Source organism: Taudactylus pleione, unplaced genomic scaffold, assembly GCF_031769625.1.
Source record: "Taudactylus pleione unplaced genomic scaffold, aTauple2 ptg000218l, whole genome shotgun sequence".
NCBI lineage: Eukaryota > Metazoa > Chordata > Amphibia > Anura > Myobatrachidae > Taudactylus > Taudactylus pleione.
Window position 1 is genome coordinate 699,832 of NW_028284620.1, and position 20,699 is coordinate 720,530.

Below are 20,699 nucleotides of genomic sequence, written 5' to 3' on the forward strand. Positions count from 1 at the left end.
AATTTTTAAAGTATACATTTAGGTAAGCTTTCCGAATGTCCCGAGACACCATAAAGTCCCCAGGCTCCGTAGCCAGGATGATAGAGCGGAGGGTTTCCATACGAAAGCTGGGTACCCTGATAAACTTGTTCAACGACTTAAAGTTGAGGATAGGCCGATGAGACCCGTTGGGCTTCTGAACTAAGAAAAGGGTAGAATAATAGCCATTCCCTCGCTGTGAGGAGGGGACCAGAAATATCACTCTTGAGAGCAGTAAGGACTGAATGGCCTTTTGGAGCAGCAGGGCCTTGCTTGGGTCTGATGGAGGTCCTGTGCAAAAGAACTGCTGGGGGGGGTTTGCCTCAGGAAGGAGAGGGCAAATCCGTGGGAGACCACTTCTCTTATCCAGGCATCTGATGTGGTCTGACACCAGAACTGGGTGAAGTGGAAAAGTCGGCCTCTGATCCTGGGAGCCCCCAGGGAGAGGCCCGCACCGTCAGGCTGAAAGCTTGTCCTCAGATATGGAAGGTGCACGTCTAGTAGCCCAGGACTGTTTGGTCCTAGGCTTGAAGGCCTTAGTTAAAGCCTGATGCCTTGGAAAGGACGGACCTTTAGCTTTTCCTTGAGGATGAAATGACCGAAAGGACATCCGAAGCTTCGCATTCTATGCAGAGGGCAGGAACGCCGTCTTGGAAGCTGCCAAGGTAGTCACAATTTTGTCTAATTCTGGGCCAAACAGGATATCACCAGAATAAAGCAGACTCTAATGCCTTTTTAGAGACCGAATCTGCTTTCCATGAGCGGAGCCAAACAATATGGAGGGTTACAACAGAAGTGGCAAATGCCTTGGAAGCTAGGAGAGGCGTATCCATAGCTGTTTCTCCCAAGTAGGAGGCTGCATCTCTAATATGTGATATGTAGGATAGTTGTTCCCTTGAAGCATCAGGGAGAAATGTCTCTTCTAGGGCCTCTGCCCAATTCCTAACATCTTTTGCCACCCAGGCCGTAGCCCTAGCAGGACGAGTAATAGTTCCTGTAAGAGAGTATATAGATTTTAGACAAGCATCCATCCTTCTTTCCGTAGTCTCCTTCAAGGAGGTTGCAGTATGGATAGGTAAAGTAGCATTCATGACCAGATGTGTTTTACATGGGAATCCACTGCTGGGGGAACTTCCCATTTCGTGCAATCAGTAGCGGGTAGAGGGTAAAGGGAACTTAAACGTTTAAGAAGCTGAAACCTTTTACTGGGCATATTCCATGCCTCACTCATATGATCAGATAGCTGTTCAGAGTGAGGAAGCTCTGGTAAAACTACCCTTTATTGCTTAAATACTGACTCTTTTGACTTAGGAGCAGGTTTTGTCTTTGCTATTTGAAGAATAGATTTTACAGCTCTTACAAGTGCAGGTATATTCAATTTAGAGGAGGGTTGCTAGTCTCCCAAGAGGGAGTCAGAGTGAGATAGGTCTGCGTCCTCTGCCTTCACAGATAATAACTCAGAATCTGATAGCTGGGAGGACTGGGATGATAACACAGCACGCTTAGTAGGTTTACTAGGTAAGGGTCTCCTTTTGCAGCATTTGTTGAATGGCTGTAGAGGTAGCCGCCAGCCTCTGCCCTGAGGTAGAAAGTATATCTACCCATGGGGGAGGCACAGGAGTTGCAGGGAGTACCTGCTGTGGCCATCCCATAGAGGGAACTACCACAGGGACAGTTATGTGGTCCGCAATTTTTGCCAGCACCTGTGAAAAAGTAGCCCAGGGTGGAGAGGACACCAGGGCTGATGGGCCCGGGGCAGTATAACAAGATGCACAAAGACCACCCTGAATGAGGTCCTCTGAAGCTAAGCCTGCTGAGCAGGACTTACAAGACACAGAGTAGGAGCAGCAGGTTGCTTGTTATTCTTGCCTCTGCCAGACATAGCTTCTAGAATAATGTAAGACACAATCTGACACAGTGCAGTGAGCAACAGCAATATATAGTATGTGATAGCCCTCACAAATATAGGGAGATGTGAGGTACAATGAACCCCCTACACTTTAGTATGCCAGGGTTATAGTAGAATAAAGGGAAAGGTATAAGCGGACAGTAAAAGGGAGAAGAAAAAAAAACATACAGCAGCGCTAGCACTAGTCACATACAAATGCAGAATATACAATATAACTGGAGTGGGCACTAAAATCTACTACACAGACTGCAGTGGCTGGTAGAATATAGCGCTGTATAAACCTGGCCCTTGGGAGAGGTATACAAGGAGAATGGATCCAGTGTTCCCGGAGACCTGAATGCAGAAAATGGCTGTCGTGAGTCTCAATAGGGGCATAGGGTGAGGGAAGAGCAGCTCAGGGAGTAGCAAAACCGCAGTGGAATGGTGCCTGAGCTGGGGAAGGGGCTGCAGGAAAAGAGCCTTCTCCCCTATGCTGATATTAACCACCGGGTCCCATGGCCTTAAATCGTGCCCTGCGCCAGTATTTGTATTTCCCTGGTGGTCTAGTGGACGAACTGGTGTCCACATCAGCGCCTCCGGCCTGTCTCCCAAGACCAGAAAGAAGACTGCGCATTAGACGCAGGTCCGCGCAAGCGGGGGATCCGCCTTACCTGTCTCCTTCAGTCCCGGATGCAGTCTGGGGTCCAGGGAGCCTTGCTAGCTAGGTCCCCCTCAGAGCCCCGCCGGGAGTACCTAGCCGCAGGCTGGTGTCTCTGCGCCGAGGAGGGGTGATGGAGCAGCAGTGCAGACGTCCAAAGGACTATCTCATGCTGCTGCTCAGCTGTAAAATAAATAAAAATAAAACGATAAAAATAAGCTTGGGCTCCACTGTTAGACACCAACGAAACTGAGTGTGATTCTTCAGTGTACCAGTCTTCCTTCTCTCCAATCCTGCTCCTGCCTTGGGCTTGTTAACAAAACTGAGTTGCCCTCAGGCTGTAGGCGGGGTATAGGGGGAATGACCGGAGCATCCTGGGATTGAAAAGCTTTGCTGTTGGTGTTCGGTCCTCCAAGTCCCACATACACCCCATTGTCTTCCCTGTGGAGCCCTATGGACCCTGAAGAAGAAACTATAATATATATGCTGGGTCATCAATAACCTGCATGAATGGCAGTAACAAGATTAATCCGTATAATTACCTGTGATCTAAGAAAAGAAACTTCCATTCCAGACTGTGTCTTGATGTAAACTCCTCATTGGGTTCCTCTATGGTGCACATTTCCTGGGAGACAAATTAAACTGAACAACTAATTTCAAATAAAAAAATATATAAAAGGCATGTCTTTTATATATGGGTATAGAGGTTGGGTGATCGGACAGCAGTGGCAAAACTTTACACATAGTAATCAACAAGACTTTGAGTAATGAATAAACTACTGATAAAACACAGCAGTCACTGTTGTTTGCAAACATCACATATAAAAATATAAAGAACTAAATAGTTAGTGCTGGGTGGAGATCACCAGGCTATGATATGAGAGTTCTACCTAGCTGGGAGGGCAGCGTTACCACATTCCACCTCCTCACCCCATCTTCGCCTGAGAAAGATAATGGCACCAGGGCTGCTCTGCACTCGGGAACCATGACCGGTTTCTTTCCAACCAACAGCAGTGTTGTCAAATGTCCCTTCTCATAAACTTCCCCATACTCCAGGGACATCAAAAGCACCACTGGTGGTTTACAAGCAGCAGATGTAGCAGCCTTTGGCAATTGGGAAAACGCTGCACCCCAAGTAAATGAAATTTTATCTTATTTTTATGAATTCCTAGCAAACAAAAAAAAAAAAGCTAAATATTAAATGATCTCTTTTTCAACATTGATAGTTATATTGTATCTAGACGCATTATCTGCATCAAACAGTTCATGGAAAGCTTTGGAAAGCTGCTGAATGAAACGGTAAACTAGCCGTACCTTAATGAACTGAGGCGTAGCTAATCTTACAGTAGCTACAAAGCAGACTCGCTCTTCGTATGTGGGCCTGAGAGACCTCTGTAATGCACCATCAAAGCCATTGTGTGTAGAACTGGGCACTGCAATGCAGGGATACAGAATGTTACAGGAGATCATGGTTCTGTCACGGCAGGCAGTCAGGAATTACAGTTCTGATGCAGTACACTTTACAACTAACCTCTAATTACACAAACATAACATGACCCTAAGTGACCGTTTTCCTTGTTGTCAGCAAACACCTTCATTCCTCAGCCCACAAGTGAAATTGGGCAGTGTTACATTATTTGTTGATCTCTCTACTGTCTCTATAGTAGGACACATTTATTTAAATGCTTGACAAAGTACATGAAACGAATATACATACACTCGGACAGGAACCTAAATACAACATATGAGCACAGACTGTGAGTGGCTGGCTTAATACAGCATTTCTTCTAATGCTTACCCTAACCCAGTCAGTCATCCACACACAGTATTACTTACCATTATTTAAGGACTTGAAATTGCCAATGCATTTTACAAATTCATATGTAGCCGTTTCTTTTGGGTCGACAGTTCCCCGCAACATGTGGCAGCAGAATTCAAGCTCATTTTTTGCTGAAACAAACATGTTACATATATAATTAACATTTTATTTGTACAGAACACTCTGCAGGTTCTAAGATACCACTACAGGTATTTTATAGTCCTTACAATTCTGTTCCAAGCTGGTAAGGGATTTGCAATGTCTTACAGAAACTGAAAGGCAACGCACATTACAGAGAGTGTGATAGGAAATTAATGCATATGTTTTACGGCATATACAAAATGGGGAATATGCTCCAATAATGAAAAGGTTTAGCAGATAACACATTTTTAGGTCACTTAAGCACAAAATAATTCAATTCCCTTATACAAAAAGAGCTACCGAGTCAACTAAACATTCACAAATATTTAAACGTTCCTGAACTTGGTTAGAACAGATATAACAATTCTATCAGTCATTTTACTTTTATACTGGGCAGCCAATCAGGAGTGATCTCTTATACTGGTCAACCAATCCCAGGTAAGAACTGATAGCCAATGGGGTGAGCAGTACCAACGGGCGCCTAGTACTCTTTTGCTGCAGAAACTAGTCACAAACAGTACCACCCTTCAGTACTAAAGCAAATTACATAAGATAAAAATAGTGACTTGTCGAGTGCGCACAGTGCCAATTCAAAAAGAACAATAGTTACGGTACATTTGGGAAGTACCGTAACTATTGTTCTTTTTGAATTAGCACTGTGCGCACTCGACAAGTCACTATTTTTATCTTATGTAATCCCAGGTAAGAGACTGCTCATGCCCGAGCGGTGCTTTCTTTCACAAGTTATTGCTCCATAAAATAATTCTATGCCTATTCAGTTTGGCCACTAGGGGAGCACTGTTGAGTTGAAGTCTGTAGATGATACATTTATTTTTAGATTATAATTTTAGTTGTGCAAAACTGTAACCTTGCATTTACAAGATACCACTCACCTTTAAGGTAATCCGAACTCAATGAACCACTTTCCAACATGCGAGTAGACAGGATTTTATATATCTCTGAATGTTCCCCCTCGGGGACAAAATTAAATATACTCTGATCAACAAGATCAGACTGAAAGAAAAGATATAAAACAGTTTAGATAGAACATAAACACATATAAACCACAGCACAGAAGTCTAAATAAAAAATGTGGGTGGCAGTACAAGTGTAAATGCAAATCCCCCATTCAACCAACTAGTAAAATGATTCAGGCATTCACCAGTCCACTGTACTGACTTCTCCTGGGGACACGTGGTGGACTAGCCATGTAGACGGGTTGCAGGAGAGAAGGAATCTGGCGGACTAACCTATAATGCAGGATGTAAATCACTTTTGCTGACCTATATGCAGTTTACTCAGGACCTCTATTTGTTTTTTCATGTCTAGATCAACCCCTCCCTTTCATGCACCTGTGGTGGGCTAATAAACTCATTTGGGCAACTTCCATTATATGTACCACTGTATGGGATCAGTGGTATGCTGATCCTTGTAGTGCCAAATTGGAGGAACTTGGGAGTGCCTCCAGGTAAATTAGCTCTCAATTTAGAAATACATAAATATATAACCCCAGAACAGAGACACCTTGCAGTGGCTGGTGGTTTACCACATATTTGCAAATGCATGCAACTGAGATCTCTGCATTACTATTTTCATGTAGGATGTAAATCACTATTGCTGGCTTATTTGCAGTGTGCTGGAGGAAGCCGTTTGTTTATTAATGGACTAACTGAAATAACGGTCAACTCCAATATGGATGTCTGCTATACACACCCAATCAGAAAACAGAAATCATTACAATCAATATGACCAATCCCACCAATCCTACAGTTCTCCAGACATTTCTACTAACAAAACCTGATCCAAACAGATGAGGAATTTTTAAAAATGTAGCAATTTTTAAATTCACAGATTTATTTAATCTACCACAGATGCCATATAAATCTGAGAACCCTATATTAAAAGAATATCTAATTTGCAAGGTTGATACCTAAATATGTGATATATAGATATGACCATGAAAAACTGTCAATTTCCAGACATGTGAAAGCCACAAAAGCCATAGCAACTTTCTTAGTGAATTTTTCTCTTTCGTCTGGGATGGGGGACACTGGACCATGGGTTGTAGGTGGGAAGGCGTGGATTTGGCACTAACTATGAAACTTGTAACTCCTCACCTCTGCAACCCCTGACTTCAGTGTGAGTTTAGTGCCTGTGGAGAGAGGCACATTGTTTCAGGGCTGCTCTGCGGCCCTGGTTTAGCTTAGGGATTTTTCCTTTATTTGTAATGTTCTGTTTATTTTTACTATAGGTACTGTGCGCTGCTTATAGCAGCACACGGCTCGAGTGTAAAGCGGCGGTGAGAGCCGCATGTAAAGGGGGGATGGCGCCGAGCGCTTCTACGCCCATTATTGGCATCTGCATGGGTCTCTCGAGCCATGGAGAAGTGGGTTGACAAAGTAGTGGCAGGCCTTGCCGGTGACTCATCCAGAGAGGATTTACTGGTACTGGCGGAACAGATACGTGCGGCTGCAGACTGTGTGTGAGGCCGCATAAGATGGAGCGCAGATTTCCTCTAGAGTCTCAGTCACGGCACGCAGAGCACTCCGGCTTCGTGCCTGGGAGGCGGACGCAGAATCTAAATGCGCTTTAGAGCCTCTGCCTTTTTGTGGAGGCATCCTGTTCGGTTCTGAGCTTGATACTATTATATCCCAGGCGACAGGTGGAAAGAGCACTTTTCTGCCTGTGGTGCCCCAGAAGCTAAAGGGCTCACGTTTCTGAGTCTTCCGTTCTTCCTTTCGAGGAAGGGGAATAATAAGAGGTCAGGGGGCCCGAGGACCCTCTCTTGCCAGTAGGGGTTCTGCCCCCCCGGGGTTGATTCTCCGGCACATTCAGGCACCCGGGTGCTAGGGCATCTGAGAAGCAGAGTACCTGACAGGATCTCAGCCCATCCAGTCTCAGGGTAGGTAGGGGGCCATCTCCGAGACAGGTGGGTAGCTTCAGGAGTAGATGCTTGGTCTCCCGAGGTTATGTGATCGACCTAAGGGGGCAGCCGCCACGATGTTTCTTCGCTACAGCATTACCCAGGGAGCCGGAGAAGAGAGGGGCCTTAAACCAGGCTATCAGTTCCCTCTGTTCAGAAGGGGTTATAGTTCCTGTTCCACAGTCTCATCAGAAACAGGGGTTTTACTCCAACTTGTTCCAAGTCCAGAAACCCAACGACACTTATTGGCCGATTTCGAATCTACGAGCCTTGAATGCCAGCCTGTGGGTGGATCGGTTTCTCATGGAGTCGCTCCGATCAGTGATCCAGGGTATGTAGGCAAACGAGTTTCTAGCGTCTATCGACATCAGAGATGCATATCTCCACATACCGATTTGGGCGGGGCATCAGTTTCTACTCAGGTTCGCGGTCAGAAGAGCCCATTACCAGTTCCAGGCTCTGCCGTTCGGTTTGGCTACAGCTCCGCGGGTCTTCACAAAGATAATGAAAGCAACGGCAAGCTTACTGCATTCCGAGGGAATAACGGTGATTCCCTATTTGGATGATTTGCTAGTAAAGGCAGATTCTGCTGCCCAACTTCAGCTCCACCTGGATCACACGGTGCAGGTGTTACAGTATCATGGGTGGATACTGAATCTCGAGAAGAGTCACCTCGGCCGAGCCAACGTCTGACGTTTTTGGGGGTGCCCTTCGATACAGCACTGGAAAGGGTTTTCTTACCTGAGCCCAAAGCCCGGGCCCTTCAGGACTTAGTCAGGAAAGTGCTGTCTGCCCCTCGGCCATCCGTTTGGCTGGGCATGAGGTTACTAGGCATGATGGACTCTACCTTCGAAACCATCCAGTACGGCCGCTTCCATTCACAGATTCTCCAGTGGTAGATTCTCCGGAATTGGACGGGCTGCTCAGATGACCTTTCTTCTCAGTTGCTGGTTCTGTCAGACAACACTCGTCAGTCACTTCGCTGGTGGCTGATTACCGATCACCTTCTCCAGGGTCGGTCCCTGGTGACTCCCAACTGGATTATTGTCACTACAGACGCAAGTCTCAGAGGTTGGGGAGCGATGACGGAGAACCTCTATCTCCAGGGGACCTGGTTGTCATCAGAGTTAGGTTTCCCAATAAATATGCTGGAGCTCCGGGCCATTTATTGGGCACTGTGCGGGGCTCAGGTCCTCCTGGCAGGCCGACCAGTGAGGATCCAATCAGACAACGCCACGGCAGTGGCATATGTAAACCAACAGGGCAGAACCAAAAGCACACTTGCCATGGCAGAGGCAAGTCTCATTCTCTCTTGGGCGGAGACGTTTCTCCCGGCAATTTCAGCAGTCTTTATACCGGGGGTGGAGAATTGGGAGGCAGACTACCTCAGCAGGACTACATTCCTGCCAGGAGAGTGGTCTCTCCACCAGGAGGTTTTCCAGCAGCTGGTCCGGAGGTGGACCTGATGGCGTCTCGCCACAATGGCAAGGTCCCTCGATTTTGTGCAAGGTCCAGAGATCCTTTGGCATTTGCAGTGGATGCCATGATAGTTCCCTGGAACTTCTGTCTGGCCTATATTTTTCCTCCAATTCCCATGTTACCAAGAGTACTCCGTCGAGTCAGGGAGCAGCAGGTTTCAGTCATCCTAGTGGCTCCAAACTGGCCACGCCGGTTGTGGTTCACCACGGTTCTCAGGTTAGCCGCAGGGCCGGGTTGGAGTCTGCCTCTGCATCCAGATCTTCTGCTACAGGGGCCATTCTGTCACGAGGGCCTACCTCAGTTGACTTTAATGGCCTGGTTGTTGAGACCGGGCTCTTGAACGCCAGGGGTTTTCCCCCTTCAGTCATCAGGACCATGCTCCGGGCGTGGAAGCAGGTTTCCGCGCAGAACTACAACAGGGTTTGGAAAACCTATATTGTGTGGTGTGTGCAGCGGGGAGTACATACTGTCCAGTTCTGCCTGCCAAGGTTTTTAGCATTTCTGCAGGGCGGTCTGGAGGCCGGCTTACGGCTTCAATCTTTGAAGGTACAGATTTCGGCTCTTTCCATTTACTTTCAGCAGCGTCTGGCTCTCCTCCCAGAGGTGCAGACTTTTTTACAGGGGGTCTTGCAAATACAGCCTCCGGTTCAACCACCAGTAGCACCATGGGATTTGCCCCTGGTTCTGACGGCTCTTAAGCAGGCTCCGTTTGAACCACTGGAATCCATTGACCTTCGGTTTTTAACGTGGAAAGTGGTTTTTCTTATGGCCATTGCCTCGGCTCGGCGGGTCTCTGAGTTGAGGGCCTTGTCTTGCAAACCACCTTTTCTTGTTTTCCATGACGATAGGGCTGTGCTGAGGACGGTTCCTTCTTTTCAACCGAAAGTGGTTTAATCTTTTCACTTAAACCAGGAAATTGAAGATGAGAAAACAGGATAAACAGAGTCCTCAGGGGACCAGGACGATCTATCACTGTTGGATGTTGTCTGGGCCCTACGCATTTAGACAGAACCTCGATCTTAAGTAAGACGGACTCTCTATTGGTTCTCTACGACGCCCACAAACGGGGCTGGCCAGTCACAAAGTAGACCATTGTAAAATGGCTCCGCTCAGTGATTTCAAGGGCTGGCACGAGCTAGGGTGTTGGCTCATTCCACTAGGGCTGTGGCGGCCTCCTGGGCGGCGCGTCACGGGGCCTCAGCCGAACAGGTTTGTCACACAGCTACCTGGTCCTCTGTCCACACGTTTGTGCGGTTCTACAGGTTTCATGTTTTTGCCTCCAGGGACGCCCATTTTGGGCGTACAGTTCTCCGGTCGGGCAATCTGAGCATTCCCTCCCATGGGGGCGGCTTTTGAACATCCCATGGTCCAGTGTCCCCCAGCCCAGACGAAAGAGAAAATAGGATTTTTGGGTACTTGTCGTTGAATCCTTTTCTCTGAGTCAGGCTGGGGACACTGCGTTCCTTCCCTCACGCTCAGCGGTATTGAGTATGAGTTATGATTTTGGGTCGTATTGACCGTCAGTTTCATGTTTATTTTTTGGTGTGACAGTGTCACTGAGTACTGTTTCTCCTTACCAGGCACTTTTGAAGTTGTACTGAAGTCAGGGGTTGCAGAGGGGAGGAGTTATAGATTTCAGTGTTAGTACCAAATCCACGCCTTCCCACCTACAACCCATGGTCCAGTGTCCCCCCAGCCTGACTCAGAGAAAAGGATTCAACGGGAAGTACCCAAAAATCCTATTATAGTTACAAAAACAGTAATAGATAACATCATAATTAAATGTACTTAATTTACTGAAATAATGGATTTGTTTCCTAATCTAGTAAAATTCTTCAGTACATTCCTTGTATAAGTAAATTGGTATTAACAGACAGAAATAAAATATAGGAAATAATTGTCAGCTTTTACTTACAGGTAAGTGTTCAAGTAATGGTGTAACACTCTCTGACACATAGATTATATTCCCATCTGTCATAACGGCCAGGAAAAAACCATCCAGGGCCTGAAACCAGAGTGAGACACAAAGTTATTGCAGATCACCTTTCAGGACTATTTCACCTGCAAGCTCAACAGATAAACATCCCCATGAACTGCATCAACGAAAACACATAAAATGTAAATTGAGCACTCTCCCCTACTACAGATACACCTGCACGTCCCGTCAGTGACCGTCTCATATGTGCAGACAATGCTGTTCAAAGCAGACAGGCACCAATGCACTGTGTGTGTACAATGGGACAAATGACAAGGCAAAAGATTTAAGAAGCTCTGAATGTAACAAGACGGTTGGTGTCAGATATGAAACATTGTTGTATGGTCATATCAAAGCATTATGAGACTAGGCGACCACATGAGTAGCATTAAGTCAATGACAGCAATTTAGTCGAACACAGAGCTAAAGGAATGGAGATGGAGCAGGATGAGGCAACTTGTAAAGCGTAAGACATGGCTTTAGTTGGTGCCTTGCAGCTGGCTGAGAGAATCAAACTTTGGGCATTGGACAACTGGATGATCTAATGCATAGGTTCTCAAACTCGGTCTTCAGAACCCCAAGCAGTGCATGTTTTCCAGGTCTCCTCACAGAATCACAAGTGAAATAATTAGCATCACCTTTGGATATTGTAAAATGTGTCAGTAAGTACTGAATACACCTGTGCACCTGCTGGGTGACCTGGAAAATATGACCTGTGTGGGGTCCCGAGAACAGCTTGAGAACCACTGATCTAATAAATCCTAGTTTCTAGTTTCACAATGAAGAGACCATGACACATTATAATCCAGCAAAGAACTGAAATAAATAATATTAAATAAATTAAATATGCCCCACTCCAAAATTACATCTCTCCCTTAAATGGTGAAACACATGTGGAAATAGGCAAATTAATGGTCAATGCCAAAAAGCTATGGAACAATTGGAAGGGTTCTAGGAACAAGAGGGTGAATTAATCTTAAATGGCACATAAAAAACCATTACTATTAGAAACAGGTTCCCTAATGTATGTCTTTCTCCCCAACCTCACATTCTTTAATATATTGTCCATTACACGTTTAAGGAGAATCTAAGCACAGTGGAAGCAGCAGACTCATTATTCATGAAAACTAGTTGTGCTTCATGCCTTATTCATGTCACTAATACTATCATACTCCACTATAAATGAATGTCATCTTACAACATTTCCAAGTCATTTACACGACCACTGGTGTGAAAAGGTAGAGTCAGCGTTTCGCACCTACCTCCAGCATGAGCTGTGTAAACTCCTCGTTACTAAGGAACGCAGGCTTCCAGTCTTGTTGAATTTCGCTCGCATCAGACTGTGCACTGATTTCTGCAAGTAAGATACTGCAATTACATCTGAAATCCTGAAAATATTTTGACTCTAGTCTAGATTTATGGCTTGTCTGATATTAATAACCAATTACTATTTTACACAGTCTCACAAAAGAAAAAAAAGACATATAAGAGGAAAATTTGGTTGAATGAATGATACCGATAGCTACTGTAGGGGTGTTTTATCACATTCTTATTTAAACTTCAGTCAACTGTGAAGAACACAAGGAGAAGTTGTCCATTAAATAATTGCATGTAGGCCAGAAAGACTGGTGAACCTAAGAAAGGTAACATGCATACGTATCCCTCTGTTTAACAACAGTCACAGCTTAGCAGAAATAAAAACAAACATTTCCAGATGCTAGTTAATACTGATTAGGGGAAACTTTTCCATCTCTGGGTGAAGATACTCCAAGCTGCCATAATCAAAGCCAAGCGGTTAAGATTCATGTATCGCCAAGCAGCAGACAGCTGGGTCCTCCTTACAAAGCCATAATCAAGGAATATGTAAATATGTGCCACAGGGATTGGCAATGGTCATGTCTCCAGATGCGTTTCAGCAGAATGTGCCGATCATCAGTATGGTGTTCGGTGCACACACATCCGCCTCAACACTGCTAGATTTTCTGAGATGCGATAAAAAGAAAAAACTTGCTGGCAGCAATGTGCTTTTCCAGAATGGCGCCCTGTGGTCATTGCCTATAATTGCATCACCCACAAGAGTACTATTTTACCGGATCACCAAGACAATATAGTGAAATTACAAATACCACATCGTCATAATGGAGATGACTGCTATTGGGGACATAAGGCCAGGAACGGTTTTGTTAAAATCTTGATCACATGATTGTACAAAAACCATTAGCTACTTATGGATTTTGTTTGCATTAGATCTATTAGCAATAACAGTATGGGAGACCTATAGGTCCCCCAAAAAAACACATGAAGAAAAAAATAAAATATAAAACATTTCGCTCTGTTGTTAGAGCTCCGTAACTATTTTTTTTTACTTTTTATATAAAGTTTACAATCCAAAATGATGAACATGTGTCTGTCTGTTGATAAGAGTATAAGCTATCTCTGTTCTCGGTTAAGAATCACAAACTTCATCTATTATGTGAATGTGATTTAACTAAAGCAAAGGATTTTGTTCTTCAGAAACAATATTACAAGTAAGCAAAAAAAAAAAAGAATGGGGTTGCTATATTCCCACGATTTTACTTCGTTTTGGAAACTTTCAATGTCTTTGGCGGGTTAAGCCGATAAGGCGTGGGATACATTACAGTAAAGAGGGGAGTGGAGAATGCTCAGTCACACACCTTTATGTTTCCGCAGGAAATCAATGCTCTTCTGCAACACTGTGGATTTATCCATCTTCCGAGCATTTCCCGGCAGCATAGAGCCAAGCTCCTTAATGAGCACGTTAAACTGGTCTCTACGCTTCTTCTCCGACTTGTTCCGAGACACCCTACAAGATGAATGCAATCAAATGACAGGATGCCTCCAAATATCCAACGGGTGTACCAAAACATGGAGGAGGGGCTATGGTACAATGATGACCCCCAAACCCAACTTGCAGCAGTATGAAAGCACAAAGTCCCTTCACTCCATCTTCATAAACATGGCCACACAGGTCAAGCATCTGAGGCTCCAAAAGCTGGAGCCGTCGGTGATTCAGAGAGAGAATATATATAAAAAAAAAAAAATATATATATATATATATATATATATATATATATATATATATATACACACACGTCCACACAGGCGGCACTCTGTCCTCCAAAAATAACAATACAGGAGGTGTAATGTATATCACCGACGTTTCGGAGCCTTTAATATAGCCCCTTCATCAAGGTACAACACCACAATACAAATGACACAAACATTTATACTCACTAAACTCCACGTGTGCTGTCCGTGCCACGCGCTGTCCATGGTCGGGTCCCCCGCTGATGACATCACCCTGCCTCTCCTACACACCGGCGCTGCAACAGCATTCCTTTCTTTAACTTTCTCAAATTTTAACTTTTTAGTTAAAATTTGAGAATGGCAAATTGGTGACGGAATTGTTTAAGAAGCCTACCGACAGGAACACCCTACTACATTTTGGTAGTTGTCATGGAGGACAGAGTGCCGCCTGTGTGGACGTGTATATGAGAGGTCATCTTTGGCTGACCTTTTCTGGAGGGCACCTGCTACAGTATTTTTTATTTATGGGAGTGCCACCCTGGAGGACATATATATATATATATATATATATATATATATATATATATATTTATTTATTTATATTACTTCACCTCCAGAGACAGGTCAGAATGTAATGATACACACATAGACACTGCCTTTTGTACAGTGACCCATCAATATTTACCGCAATCCTACAACTGTAAATGGATTTCAGGTCCTAAGGATTGTGTTGGAAAATGCATAGACTCATGAGAAAGATAAAAGAAGCAGATACTTTCCAGACAATGGCCCTTAAGTTAGAGACTGCAAGTCGAAGGCAGGAACGCGAATCCATCAGCTTAGCCCGTATTTGTAAAGTGCCAATAATTTATAAAGGTACAACTTGGCTGGTTTTGCATTTTAAAATTATTGCCTCTTTAAAAATGTGAGCTGTGTAATTTTCCAGAATTGCACCCGTGCCTGCAACTCGCTGACTATTATATAAGGGCCAATGGGGCTGATGCTGACAGCAACGCAAACGAAGCATGCAGCTTTGGTTCTGGAACAAACCATGTTGCACTGCAAGGGGTGCAAATACATTTATTTATTTCTGCATGCAGTGGAAATACTGGCTGCTTTTGCATGTAGCTCACAAATCCTGCACAGCTTTATTGTTGCACTGCAATTTAGATTTGAGTTTGAATAATGCTGGGTACACACTGCCCAATGTATTGGCCGATCAATTGATCAGCCAATATATCGTGCTCCCTTCGGCCAGTGTACAGACGATATGTCGGTCACAGACATATCGCATTGGCTGTGCTGCACAGCCAAAGAACAGATATGTCCGCAGACATATCTGTCCACCGGCAAATGTGTACGGGCGATCATAAGTGAGGTCCATTGTTAGGACAGGTTCTCAAAAGAAACAAAAAAGGCAACTGCAGGGTAAAAGCAAAACAATAAAACTAAAAACACTAAAGAAATTCCTAACTGTGATGCAAAATAAGAATTACCAAGTGACAGATTTCAGTGTAACATTAGCAAGTAAAACAAGCGCTGATTGAAGAGTTAGAATTGTTTGGTGTAGTTATATATTACAGGAAAAAGGATTTCTAGCCCTGACCTTACTGTCCTCTTTCTTGGAGTCCTGTGTTTGCTTAGTGGGAAATTATGCAGCTTCTGTTGTATAATAGATTGAGTTGCATCATTTTACATAACACTATAAACACCAGGCCAACAAAAAAGCACTTGCAATAAAAAAATTTAATTTGTCGACATTCTGCATTTAGTCAAAATGATTGTAATATTATTTATGGTCATAAAAACAAACAACCCTTAAGGTGGCCATACACGCTGCAATTATCGGGACGATCCGCCAGATATCGGCGGATCGCCGCGATAATTGTAGCGTGGAGGGGGGCGACCGAGGGTTAAATATTGCTCGGTCGGGCATGCTGGATTGCCCAGCATGCCCGTCCAATGCGATATTTACCCGGTAACTGTCGGCCGCATCGGGCAGTGTATGTTGTAGAAAACCCGGAACACCTAAGCTTTACCACTTGCACCGATTACAAATAGTATAAGGTGACCATACACAGGCACTCCCAAAATTGCATCAAATAATATACCAAAAATATATATATTATTAAATCATTAAAGTCCTTAATTAGTTCATAATAGTATCTGTCCAATGTCCATCTGATGTTTCAGAATTCATTCAAAAGGAAAAGAAAAGGATTTGTAGCAAGCATAAGAAGGATTGAGTGGTATTTTCCAGCGGTAAAGTTAGTACATATCAGCGATATCCACCTTCACTCGGATGGGACAGATACCATTATGAACTAATCTGTTAAGTATATCCTCTAAAACAAAGACTTCTGCAGGGTGCTCCTTTATTTGCTGCAGCTGCTGTCACTCCAAACAGTTCAACAAGCTGTTTTATGTAATAATGATCAGTCAGAAATAGATGTGATTTCAGCAGCGCTGCAACTTATGTTAGACTGAGGTTACAATATATTTGCAGACTTGAAACTTATCATCAACAAAGGAGTTCTCCATAGAGTCAAAAAGGAAGTTTGCAACACACGCTGCAACAGCAATTAAAGTCCAAACTTAAATGTAACTTCACCAACTCCAATAAAGAATCAGGGTATATGCACTGTACACCAAAAAATAAAAATAGAAAATAAAATTCATCCAGGAAAAAACAATCTCTCGCAAGAATGCAATAATATTCACGAGCATGGAAAAGTAATTTAAAATTCACAATGTCTTTATTAAAAATATATTTATATACTTATCACGGATTCTGTGTGTTAAGGCCCTTTTTTAACAGCTGAAAAGGGGCTCGGGTGAAAAAGAGTCTGGAAATGAATAGCCCTTTTTTCACCTCCCGTTAATTAATGTGGCTAACTGAATTCCCCTCTAAGGGCCGTATTCAACTAGTTTCGCACCCGCGATAAAGTTTCGCATGCCGGACTCTTCGCCTACATCGTGTATTTTAGCAGCAGAAAATTATCGTGCGCGTCCCTGCTACTCGCCCTATTCAATTGTAAAAGACGCGAAAACGGAGACACGTGAAGTCAAAACAGGCGGAAAGTGGTGTCAGAATCAGGGAAATCAGCCTGAACCCCCCAAAAAGATGCAGAAACTTTGGGGATCAACCCGAATAGCCCTAACAAAACTGTTTGGGGTACTTAAGTTGGTACAATAAACTCTTAGCACAAGTGGTGAAGAATGGCATAAAGCAGTATTTTTGGGTGAAAACAAAAAAGTAGTCCAGTCAAATTTGGGGTACCTGAAAATGGGTGCTAGCATCTTTTAATGTTTGCAAAGTGAAGTTTTAAAAAAAAGTGACATTACACCCCCATAAAAGCAAATGCAAACCCCAAACACACTTGTCCCCTTCATAGAGCACCCCCAGAACCATATTTCGCTAGTTTGCAAACCTCTCCACCCACTTTGTGCTTTTTCATCCCCAAATTCAAAGTACTTTTTAGGGGAGTACTTAAGTTTTTTTACTGGAATTTTTTGATGCAGTTGTCCATTGGGGGCTGTCCTATGGGTTCTGAGTGATTTCCCCACCTTTGCACCCCAAGACAAAAACTTTGCACTTCTTTTCTCCTTCTATTCAAAGGCGAATCTTTAGCTTATTACATTGACTTTCCGCATACACGAAAAGCGGATGGAATTGAATACGGAAATAACTTTCCGACAGGCGAAAATACTTTTGCAGATCTCAGGTTTTCGCTTCTAATTGAATACGGCCCTAAGTGTTATATGCCAGGTTGAACCCAAGGTATATACCTACAAACAAAGCCACGTTTGGTCATTGATGACAAACCAAATCCATTTCTTTTTCTTCCCCACTGGTAGTAAGTAATCTAACGTAATTACATGATGATCATGTGATCATATTCATGTTGGAAGATTATACCAACCTTCAATACAGATGTTACAGAACATGTTTGCAAAGCATACCACAATATGCAAGCATTGGGAGTAAGGCCAAACAGCAGAAGACTGAATGTGGCATGGTATAATTGGGTTGGAATAAGGTAATTATAATTAACTAAATACATTCATGTTGTAATTTATTCTAAGTAAATAATACTGCTTGAGACGCCTGTATGTGTCATTGCTCTGGGGGAGTGAAAAGCCCGAGCTTGTGATTGTGGGGCGGTCTCTTTGGTAGCACATACTTTGTACAGATTACAGATACTTTGAATTGAAGCTCGGAGGCACTCATTGCAACAATAGCTGAAATGCTATGTAATTGATATTTTTGTCCTAGATCAGATCTAATTTGCACAATGTATAAGAGCTGCGGGAGTGACTACTGTGACTTGTGATGAAAGGATTAGTAACACCTGGTGTGAACTTTACTTTTCAACTAGATGTGGGGGACAAGGGACAATTTAATATATTAGTCTTGTTATGCTCTAAGGCTTAGGCAGGTAGTAATGAAAAAAAAGACAATCAGACATTTCAGCCAGAGCTTAGATTATTCATTTTATGTAGTGAAATTGAAGTCTTAGTACACTGAAGCAGCGTAAACAATAAACGTAACATACCTCTTTGCTTTATCCTTATCATCTTCTTCCACAAGTCCATCAAAAATACTCCCATCATCTCTAAGGAGACACAAATGTTGTTTCAGACTAAATATATACATAAAATAGTTCTGTCTATACAGTTTCCCAGCAAAAACAGAATCCTCAAACTCATTCCACTACGCAAGATTGAAAATAAAAAAAATTAAGGAGTGGATGCAAATTTAAGATACTGTATATCTACGATACAGCTGAGCAACAGCTGTATCATAGATATACACCCACATCTCCTGCTGTGCATTGAGATAGATAGATACAGTAGATCGATAGATAAAGCCATTGTTAAATGTAAAAGATCATAGGGCCCTAATAAGATTAGGGGGTCTATGTACTATGTAAGCCTTGGAGAGAGATAAAGTGGACGGAGATAAAGTACCAACCAATCAGCTCCTGTCACTTTTCAAATACAGTCTATAAAGTGACATAAGGCTCAATGGAATAGGTTGAAAGTTGTTAAAAAGTGCAAGTTTAGCACTAAGCTCACATTTTTTTTTTTTAAACTTGCACATGTAATAGGCTGTGAGAACATGCAAACTCACATGTTTCTCACATTTTCACTACTCGCATGGTGCAAAGTCATATCCAGATACGGTGTTTGTATCTTATTTTTTTATATTTCTTTTGCAGGAAAATTAGAGGTACCGGCGGACTCTTAATGCCCCCAATGCTGGTAATTGTGGTTCTCCAACTACCAACATGTGGGGGAAGGCTTGCTGGGATCTCTAGCTTTCCCGTAAAGGACAATAATATTAGACTATTTTTTACACCATAGACTCTGCAGCCACCGCTCAGGGGTGCGGTGGGTTGCACCGGGCTATCAGCCCCAGCCTGGGGTACCTAGAGAAGGGGAACCCATTTATTTGGGGGTCCCCACCTTCCCAGAGATTCCCAGCCTGGGCTGACCAGTATGTGGTGAATAATGCATTTCCCGGGGGGACCACGACTAGTGTCTCCCGGCTGTGGCAGTACACCCTCGCTAGTTAGAACCCGTTACCGACTGAATACTGCAGGGGAACCCCTACGTCTCCCCCCCCCCCGTATTTTCACAACCATGACTGGCTCACAAGCCTGGTGCTGGTTGTGGTTTTGGAGGGGACCTCACGTAATTTTGTTTAATTGAAATGTTAACACATTTTACACAGAGAAGCCTACACGGATCTCACTGATCTGTGTAGGCTTCTGCAAAACTCGCACCATTTAATAATACTCGCGAGTTAACACCCAGAAAAACTAACATGAACTCACACATCTGACATACTCGTACATTCCAACTCGCACTCTATTACATCAGTACAAGCTTGCATCATACTCGCTGTGAGATGTGACTTTGCACTCACACATTAACTCGCATCCTATTACATGTAGCCCATAGTATCTGTTGACACGTTAATATCCTGACTTTTGAGAATCGGATCATGTCAACATTCTGGTATTGACATGTTAACTGGATACCCTTAAATAACACCCCCCTAACTATGATTGTTCCTTAGATACACTCTAGTATAAGTGTCATTTAGCTGGATAGTTGGTTGTTGAAACAGATAACAGAAAAGAGCATTTTCTAACAGCATAGTGTGTTCCGTAGGAGCGCTAACACCGACATACACTGCAGAAGACACTAACAAACACAAAGCACATGGAAGCTACTACTTGTCAAAAAGTGTACTGTATGCACAGGTCCATTCGCTTGCATTAGGTTAGGATTCCTTTTAATAGGTTCTAAGAATGCGCTTTGAAGGCCTGATTGTAACGCATACAAGTAACACCAAAGCCATAGATCAGAAGCTAAAGATGGGCTTAGAAGCACACCTACCTGTCTGTAATAGAGCTCATCTTATGGTTGCTTATGGAAAACAGCAGAAAATGCCACACTTTAGCCTTGTAGGAGACATTTGTATGCTAGGCTGTGAAAAGGTTGGGAAGAAATATTAAAGGATTAGGACTGACATTCTAGTGAGCATAATGGGTCCCCCAACAGACTATCTTTAATTGACAAAGCTACTGAGCAAACTGAAGATACTATCGTATTTAAAATAAATAAATTAAATCTTTCAGTAAAGCAAAAACAAGTAGTGTTTTGCTCCCAGACTCCAGGGCATGAGCCAGGTTTGCCATCTGCTGGTGTAATCATGACAGGTAGGAGCAAGTAAAGTTC

The 20,699-nt window shown here is 43.4% G+C and overlaps 1 protein-coding gene and 1 pseudogene across 5 annotated transcripts in view; one reads left to right on the plus strand and one right to left on the minus strand.

The window, feature by feature from the left end:
• CLOCK (clock circadian regulator) overlaps window positions 1-20,699 on the minus strand; it is a 104,289-nt gene that overhangs the window by 30,148 nt on the left and 53,442 nt on the right. For all 5 annotated transcript variants that reach the window (XM_088478790.1, XM_088478788.1, XM_088478789.1 and 2 more), the window contains 9 exons: window positions 20,358-20,448; window positions 18,506-18,565; window positions 13,577-13,725; window positions 12,164-12,255; window positions 10,842-10,931; window positions 5,418-5,538; window positions 4,401-4,514; window positions 3,879-3,997; window positions 3,107-3,189 (listed from right to left, as the gene is read on the minus strand). In XM_088478790.1, the coding sequence (XP_088334916.1) occupies window positions 3,107-3,189; window positions 3,879-3,997; window positions 4,401-4,514; window positions 5,418-5,538; window positions 10,842-10,931; window positions 12,164-12,255; window positions 13,577-13,725; window positions 18,506-18,565; window positions 20,358-20,377 (848 nt within the window). In that variant the 5' untranslated portion in view covers window positions 20,378-20,448. The remainder of the gene's footprint in view (window positions 1-3,106; window positions 3,190-3,878; window positions 3,998-4,400; window positions 4,515-5,417; window positions 5,539-10,841; window positions 10,932-12,163; window positions 12,256-13,576; window positions 13,726-18,505; window positions 18,566-20,357; window positions 20,449-20,699) is intronic.
• On the plus strand, window positions 8,284-9,820 carry LOC148517342 (uncharacterized; annotated as a pseudogene).